This window comes from Centroberyx affinis, unplaced genomic scaffold (genome assembly GCF_046629955.1).
Source record: "Centroberyx affinis isolate AG114_WGS23_722 - 3 ecotype Tasmania unplaced genomic scaffold, CSIRO-AGI_Caff_v1 ptg003118l_1, whole genome shotgun sequence".
NCBI lineage: Eukaryota > Metazoa > Chordata > Actinopteri > Beryciformes > Berycidae > Centroberyx > Centroberyx affinis.
In genome coordinates, this window is record NW_027281183.1 from 70,001 (window position 1) to 79,258 (window position 9,258).

The window sequence follows — 9,258 nt, forward strand, 5'->3', positions numbered from 1 at the left end:
GTGCGCTGGCTCGTGTAATGAAGCGTGCTCCAGATGACAATGTGGGGCAGAAGGACTCAGCACTGGAAGAGATGGAAATAGACCAAAACACAGCGAGCTAATGTGGAGCAGGACGCTGTGCCACTTAGCAGCCTGACTGACTGACAGCCTGAGAAGACTCACGACTTCCCCGACCGCTTCTGCTTCAATATTCAGTTTCTGTTTTGTCCAAAATCTCCCAGAATATTTTGTTCTGTGTTGTTTTTGTACACAGAAATATTTTATGTCTCCCTTGTTTCTCCCTTTTCTCCCCGACTCTCATTTCTTTCACATCGCTTCTGTATTGTCGTGATCATTTAAGGTTCACAGGAATTTTTTGTTCCGTCAACTGTCTGAGCGCTGTGACCTCTGACCTTTGACCTCCTGACTGTTTGGCTGCTTGTAATGTTGGTGATCTAGGAACTGACACTGATTCTGTTGAGCTCACAGGAAGTCGCTCCGGATGAGAGCATCAGCCAGAGGTGGGGACTCGAGTCACATGACTTGGACTCGAGTCACAGTTTTAATAGCTTGAGACTTGACTTGACTTGGGTTCTGGTGATTTGGGACTCGACTCTGACTTGTACTCTGATGACTTGAAAAGGTTTCTAAAGTCTTGACTTGAGATCTTGTGTTTGTGTAAATGACTCAGATTGAAAGTGATGAGATTTGTTCCAGCAGACTGAATTTAAATTCTGTTTTCTGAATTTGTATGGAATGATTGAATTTATTGAAGTTGAAACCGATTCTAGAAATCAAACTCATGATGCTCTTACCAAGTTTTTATCCTATTAAAACCATATTGCATTGAAAAGTCCTAGATATTTAGTTTTCTTTAAGATATTAAATTGATACTGGACTCTTGATTTGTTCTGACTTGACTTGCTGTTCTACATTTAGACTTGAGACTTGACTTTAATGACTTGGACTTGACTTGGTGATCTACATTTAGACTTGAGACTTGTGCCTCAAGAGTTGAGACTGACTTGGGACTCGAGCAAAGTTGACTTGGTCACAGCTCTGGCATCAGCTAAATGAGTTTTAGTGTCTAGTTTTAGAGTTTAGAGTGTTTAGCGTTTTAGTGTCCCGTGGTCTAAATGCTGTTTCAGAGAATTCCACCTGTTTGGTTTAGGGAGAGTTTTAGTGTCCTGTGGGTTTCGGAGGCCTTTCCACGCCGACAGGAAACATTTCTGAGATGATCACTAATCCAGTGGAATATTTTTTTTTTTTCCCCTCAGCATCTATATTTAACGTGTGCGTCACACTGTTTGGGGAGGATATGCCGGTTTTAACGCATTTGTGAGCCTGTGGGACAAAACTCACCGCCAACAACACCTCGTCCCTGTCACTGCTGCTCCAACCAGAGGTGAGGAAACACACCGCCGCTTCACATGATGGATTCAAGTCAGATGCACTGGATCAGGTTTAAGGGCAAGAAAATCAAACTCACTTTGGAAATTTAAATAGTTTGATCTAGTCTGATTGAATTATTTAGAGTCATAATTCAACCTATATCCAGTTCATAAATCTTCTCCTCTGTCTGGTGGCTCTTTCCTGTGATCCTCTGCCGCACAGGAAGTGATGCGTTTTACATTTCCGGATTGTTTTTGAATAAATAGAAGAAGAAGAAGAAGAAGAAGAAGAAGAACTGGGTGATTAGCATGAGCAGCGATAGCCGCCATGGCTGAACAGACAGAGAGAAGAGAAACTCAAACTGCATCAATAAGAAAATCCAAGCTCCGCCCACATTGTTTGATTGACAGGTGATCTGTGGGAAGAGCAGCAGAAACAGGCTGAGGGACAGAGATGGAGACTGAAGGAGAGAAAAGCAGGAACAGTAAGGATTACCACTTTAAAGGAAACATACGAGTCCTTTTGAAGACTTTTGTCCTTTTGTGAACACGGTCGTGGTGAATTAGCTTGTTAGCGGCTCATTAGGATGCATGCAAACAGTCACTGCCAGCCAGGTATTGATCATGTGGTTGATCAATAACAAGCCTCACCAACATGCTGTGTCAGAGTCTCGCCTGTGAATCGGCGGGAGACCCGACATGCGCGGTACTTATAACACCGTGGGTTCAAATCCGGCTCCCGATCACTGTGTCAAAACCAAACCAGCACACTCCAGTCCAACCTGTGCTGTCAATAATTCAGGTGTTTTCCCGCCCGGTAACCCAAACAGACCATAATAAGTCTGCAGGGGGTTGATGGGTTTGCTGATCAAATAGAATTTACTCAACGATTTACTTCAACAGCTGCTGAGAGTTCTGGCTTTCAAAACTCACTTTCCAGCCTGTACTCTGAACAAGAAACCCCCCACCTGCTGGAGTTTCTAGACACTCTCCATCCCAACACACACACACACACACACACACACACACACACACACACACACACACACACACACACACACACACACACCACCCCACCCCTATTTCCAGCTAAACGACCGGCGTCTCAACATATTTTCAGTTTTATTATTCCAGTATTCAGCATGATGACATATTGTCTCTTCACTAGATGTTTCTGTTGGATCTCTGATCTAATTAACCAACTTACTGCTCCACACTGGGAAAATGTCACTTTATAATGTGTGTCAATCACAGGCCACCGTAGCTAAAGGGGACGGAGGGGTGAAGCGAGCCGATGTTGCAGGTTACCAATAGAGATCGACAGAGGCCAAAGATTACTTAGTTCGCCTGTAACATTAAAATCAGCTGATATAAAAGCACAAAGTGTTTTTATTGACAACTCATTAACCTGGAACACGTGTGGACGGTCTCTGTAGCAGATTACAACAACGACTGCACTTCCTGTGTCAACTAGAACAAGAAGTACTGAGATCTTTTACTTCAGTAAACAATGTAAAGATACTTCATTACAAGTCAAAGTCCTGCATTCAAAATCTTACTTAAGTAAAAGTACATAAGTATTGGCAGCAAAATGTACTTAGAGTATCAAAGTAAACGTACTCATTATGCAAACTGTCCCCATTTAGAGAGTTATATTTTTCATAAATTATTGGAATATTAATACTGATTTATTGACATACATGTACATGTAAGCAGCATTTTAAAGTTGTCAACATGAAGCTAATCTTAACAATTTAGCTATACTTTTGGGTAGTCTAATCTATAACAATGCTATTTTATAGTTATTTTATAAAGATGATCAAATGTCTGAAATATAAAATATTGATCTGAAAAGTAACTAGTAACTATAGCTGTGAAATAAATGTAATGGAGTAAAAAGTACAATATTTCCCTCTAAAATGTAGTGGAGTATAAGAACAAAGTAGCATAAAATGGAAATACTCAAGTAAAGTACAAGTACCTCAAAATTGTACTTAAGTACAGTACTTGAGTAAATGTACTGTACTTAAATCCACCACTGCCCATCCCATGTTCTACACACTGAGTATCAGCTGCTGCCCTCTGGGAGCAGGTTAGAGTCCCTTGTTGCAGATTAAATAGATTTAAAAATGTATTTATCCCCCGTGTCAATAAAACTTTTAAATAGCGGCAGATAAGAAAAGGACGAGGCCAAGATGGACACTGGAGATTTGTGCAGATCTTTGCTTTTATTGATGTGTTTGTTTCTTCTGTTTGTCTACAGGTGCTTTTAGGAACCTTGCTGTATGTTTTTATTTACTCACATCTTGGTATGTTTTTTTGCATGTGGATTGTTTTGTCTTTTACGGCTGCAGCGTGGGTGAAAGCCTGAGCCACATTTTCCACTTTTGTGGGACAATAAAGTTAATCTTGAATCTTGAATGTTGACAAAATACAGAAGGAACAACAGAGGAAGTCATAGTGAAACTCATGGTGTAGATATTTCAGTTCATCTGGTGTCTTTATAACCCGGGAGATGATCTGTGGTCCAGGTGAACGTCTGAACCCGCTCAGCTCGTCTCTCTTCATCTGCTCCATGTCTACTTGGACCTGTATGTCCATTTTATTGCCTTTTTTGTTTTTTTTTGTGTTTTGGCACACACTTTTATTTAGAGTTCCATCTGTTTTTAACTGTATCTCTGTTTCTTTGTTTTAGTTGCACCTGTTTTATCTCCTGTATTACCTTTTATTCCTATTTTTTATTTTTTATAATTTCTTTTCGGCACACACTTTTATGTAAAGTTCGATCTGTTTTTAATTGTATCTCTGTTGGTTTGTGTTTTTTTTAGTTGTACCTGTCTACATCATATTTTACTCTTTATGCCTATTTTCTTTTATTGCTGCTGTTGGATTGGACTGTATGTAAAGCACTTTGTAAACATTGTTTTTAGAAAAGTGCTATACAAATAAAGTTATTATTATTATTATTATTATATTATGTTGTCTTCACTATCGGCCCACAGCAGCCGAGACAGGAGGAGGAGCCACCGAGCGACCAATCACAGCTCTTGTGGTCTTGCATCACAGTTACATTTTTGGAGAAGAGCAGTAAGCAAAGACCCACAGCGATCTTTCCTGTGTCTCTGCTGCTAAACTAACCTTTTTAGAAGCTGTCTGAGACTCAGCAGGTCGCAGTGTGAACCCTGTGCTCCTGATGTCACAGGTCTGATCCCACTCTGTCTGTCCCGCCCTCCGCTGTGTACCGTGTGATCAAGCAGAAACGCTATAGAATCGTCTCTTAAAGAAGCCGTTTGTTGTATTGCCAAGAAAATGTGTAGCGAGCCTTGCCAGCGGTGGGTAGTCGGCTAATGAGAGTAGCAGCTCATAAATGTATGAATGTTGAAATCTATCCAACACACAACATCTCCTCCCTGCTCGCTGTGAAGTTTCTCCTCTAAACATTTTCTCAAGAGGGAATTCCGCTGAAGATGACTTTTGGCTTGTTATTCTGCAGGAGTAGACATTTTCCTAAAGTTTCCAACGTTTTTTTTTTTTTGCAGTTGTTTTATCACTTCTGAGTGATGAGTCTCAAGAGGAAAATGCAGTCCACTGACATCATCGCACGAGAACAAACTGGAAAAAACTTTTGGCCATTACTTTTTCCATACTGACATTAAATATTTAGGATTATGAAGAAAAATGGATTGATGTTTAATACTGATAGAGGAATCTGGCTGTCCATAAGTAAGTTTGATTTCTGAGGAAACTGAAGTGAATTTAAAGGTCCATATTCTCCAGAGTTTTATTTTGTGTCTTGAGGTCCATTCAAAGCTGTGTGTGTGGTGTCATGAACCAAAAACACTCTCAATCCATTTTTACACGTTCATTTGCCGTGTCTTTAAGGCTCATTAATATTAACGACCCCTCCGTTCCGATCGGCTAACCGTTTCCAGAGTGAAACGTGAGACTCCGCGGCCCGGCGGCTACAGGTAGGGAAAACTCTCCGGTAATAAACAACGACAACCGCTCAACCGCTTTGAAAAAAACACTTTGTTAGTCTGTTATTTCTTACAAAAATGATAATGAGCGAACCTTTGTGACGTCACAAAGTTACGGAAGTCCAAACGGCTCGTTTAGAGGCTCGCTGCACTAATATGGATTGTGTGGATTTAGTTTTGATACTTTCACCATGTTTAGATAGACCATCCAACTCCTTTATCACCACAGAGGCAAGGGGAGTCCTGCTTTACCCCAGATGGGACATTTCAGACACGGCATCTATGGAAACCACAGTGTTGAGAATGCTAATCCTATGTTACTATGGTAACCACTGTATTCTAGAGTACTGATCCTATGTTACTATGGTAACCACTGTATTCTAGAGTACTGATCCTATGTTACTATGGTAACCACTGTATTCTAGAGCGCTGGTTCTATGTAACTATGGTAACCACTGCGTTCTAAAGTGCTGGTACCAAGTAACTATGGTGACCACTGTGTTCTAAAGTTCTGGTAACAAGTAACTATGGTGACCGCTGCATTCTAAAGTACTGGTACCATGTAACGATGGTCACTACTAACCAGCAGCACACCAAATTAAAGAATCAAGGATTCCTGGACAGCAAGGCAGAAATTTAGCATCTGAGGGTCTAGAACTGGGACCAGAACTCTTCAGCCCAGTCGTTCACTAGTCTTTGTATTGCAGACCATCCTATCACCAGGGAGTCACGGGTTTGATCCCCCAATCCATCCATCAGCAGCCACGTGTACTGCCAAAACACTCTGAACCCTGACCCCTGCTCTCTCACTGCAAGTCACTCAGGCTCAACCTGGTGGTCTGTAGACCCTGTTGAGGGGTAAAGTTTATCACACAGTAGAGTTTGTCAGGCGGGTCCGAGGGTTCGGTCCGACTGATTCTGTCATCGCTCCCTCAGCTTGACCGGCTCAGTTAAACTGAAGTCGCACTGATCTTTAAAGGTGGGCTTATTTAAGTCTAATGCGTTTGTAAATTTAACACAGCAGTATTTTCCTCCAAACAGCTGCTAGTGTGCTTGTAGTTTTATCCCAGTTAGTACAGTAAGCTAAAGCTTTATGATTTCAGCCTGTGCATCAGCGCTCAGTGTGCGCAGTAAAAATCGGGTTCTAGTTCAGGCTCAAACTCAAAATGCTTCTAGGGTGCATCGCTGTTGAGCTTGGGCCGGACCGATGCGGGCTCAGTCCGGTCCGAGCCTGAAGTTTTGGGCCTGATTCAAGCTCACAGAGGTCCTGGAACCCATCAGGAAACCCACCGAGCATCGATCACATGGGTCCAGATGGACCTGGAATCCCTGGTTTGTTCTTGCTAAAGTATTGAAATGGCAAAGAAAATTGAACTCATCCCTAAACAATATGTCAGGTCATGTTTCGTCCTCGTACCACACGTCAGTAAATACTCTGAATGACCGTTCTGATTCTACGAACCAACCTGGTTTCCGCCGTACAGGCCTTTTCTTCCCGCTGCAGAATCGGACTTTGCTGAAGACGTTGAAGATGTGTCTCTCACACAGCGACCTCGGGTCTTTACTGGGACTCGTTCGCCTCTTGTTTGTCGCGACCTTTTCGCTGTTCGACTCCCGGGCCTGACGCTTCTGTCGGATCAGGGAGCTGGCGATGGCCGCCGCCATCTCCCTCCAAGGTGGGTGAATCCACCAAGATTTAAATATTTGATCCTGGTTTGTCTCCAAGTTCAAGGATTTTCGTTTTATTGCAAAACAGCTGTCATGTCACTCCCTGATTGGTGGAAACCACCAGGCTTCTGATGTTTCGCCTGGCGAGTCTCAGAAATTAAATGGTGGCAGAAGTTTGTAGATAAAAGTGTTCTTATAGTTGTTCCATGATATGAAACTGCTTCATATAGTCCAAATGAAGAACTTTACTCCAAAACACTATAGATCCATTTTGAGAATCATCTGTTACCTGATATTTACATCTCCATATTTAATAAACACAGATAGCCAGATCCTTGAATTCTGAGATAGTTAATAACTTAATTTACGTTCCACAGTGGTTTTTACTTTCATGCCAGCAATCATTTTCCAAGAGAACACGTCACTTTTTTTTCAAACTGTAGGTTCTGGGAAACAGTCTTTAGTTTTTAGGTAAAGTTATTGTTGGTTATGCCGGCTGGTCCATCGCATGAGGAGGGTGAAGAGCCTTCATCAGCTTCATCAGAGCCTCTGAGCCTGAGTCTCACTGTAACGATCCAAGACGCCGGCCTCGTTCTGAACATGGCACAGAGCAGCAGCAGATCTGAAAATCCCAGGATGGATGATGGGTAGTTTACCAGTTTGTCGCCGCTCCATCTCCCGCTGCGATGGCACTAATGAACGAAGCGCGTCTCTCTCTGATGGAGGCTCATCGCTGCAGACGGAGGAGTTGCACGCTTTGGATTTATTCTACTCATGCGTTGAGGATGCATGCATGAACGGAACACAATGTCGTTTTAGCAGCTCTGTGTGAAGGATTCATAACGGAAACGTCTCATCGGTGAATCGGAGTTGTGATAAAAAGCTATCCTGTCACACTATAATCAATAATAATCAATAACCCGGGCTGAGCAGTTTCATCTCAACACATCTGAACTGCAGGGTCCTTGCAGAGCAGAAAGGCATTAGTGATCCCAGAGTGTTTTGATGACATCCGTTTATTCCTCCTCCATCTTCCACATCCGTCCTCGGCAACTTTCAGAGTTGGCGGAGACGCAACTTGTCTTGGTTTTCACGCGCGGAAAGAGGTGAAGAGTCAGCGGGCGGTTTGGTCTTCAGGGAATGAAAAACGGCGGAGAAATGCAACGTTGAGAAGACCAGTGTGGGGAAAACGGCAAGCTGAAGAAGAAAACGGCGAAGAAAGCGTCGAGTCGCATCAACAATCCATAAAGTCTGAAAATATTCCCAAAGCGTCTGAGGATCAGGAGGAGAGAGACGACTGGAGGACTGAAATAACAGCAGATTACACACGAGTCGTTCCTTATCCTCTATTCTTTTTATTCTATTCTTTTCTATTCTCCCCTCTCCGATCCTCTCCTCCTCTTCGCAATGTGAGCTACTGTATGTGATGAGAGGCTGACAGAGAGAGAGGGGGGGGGGGGGCGAGGGGTAGAGGGAGAGAGAGAGCAACAGAGAAAGGAGAGAGAAGGTAGAGCGACAGAGAGAGAGAGAGAGAGAGAGAGAGAGAGAGAGAGTGTGCGTGATAGGGAGAGAGTAGAGCAATAACAAGAAAGAGAGAGAGGAGGGAAGGTAGAGAGACTGCGAGAGAGCAATAGAGAGAGGAGAGAGAGCAATAGAGAGAGGGGAGAAAGAGGAGAGAGAGAGCAATAGAGAGAGAGCGTAATAAGGAGACAGAAAGGACAGAGTAGAAACATAAAAAGAGAGAGGGGAGAGAAGAAGGAGAGAGAGAGAGAGAGAGAGAGAGAGAGAGGAGGGAAGGTAGAGGGACATAGAAAGAGAGTGGAGGTGTTTTAGAAGCTGAGTTCCTAAAAATAATCTGCTGGATGTTTCTCCCACATTACAGATTACTGTATCTTCACCATGTAATCTTAATCCACATTACATGGTGAAGGTACAGTAATCTGTAATCTTAATCTACATTACAGATTACTCGTTACCTGCAAAAACAACCAGCATCTACTCTCCCATAAACCAACAAATACAAAAAAATTATATATATACTGTATATATATAGTATTATGATTAAAAAAATGTTTTACATATATATATATATATATATACACACACACACACACACACATATATATATCTATATAGATATAGATATATATATGTGTGTACTGTATATCAATTTGGTGTAAGATTTAACCCAAAGCACCTTGCAGTAAAAAAAGTGTAGCCTATATATATTTTACCCAGAGCTG

General features: G+C 42.3%; 1 protein-coding gene across 4 annotated transcripts in view; it reads right to left on the reverse strand.

The window, feature by feature from the left end:
- Window positions 1-7,012, reverse strand: part of LOC139659469 (fibroblast growth factor 12-like) — a 32,177-nt gene extending 25,165 nt beyond the window's left edge. For all 4 annotated transcript variants that reach the window (XM_071537754.1, XM_071537752.1, XM_071537751.1 and 1 more), the window contains exon 1: window positions 6,814-7,012. In XM_071537754.1, the coding sequence (XP_071393855.1) occupies window positions 6,814-7,012 (199 nt within the window). The remainder of the gene's footprint in view (window positions 1-6,813) is intronic.
- Window positions 7,013-9,258: the final 2,246 nt, after the last annotated feature.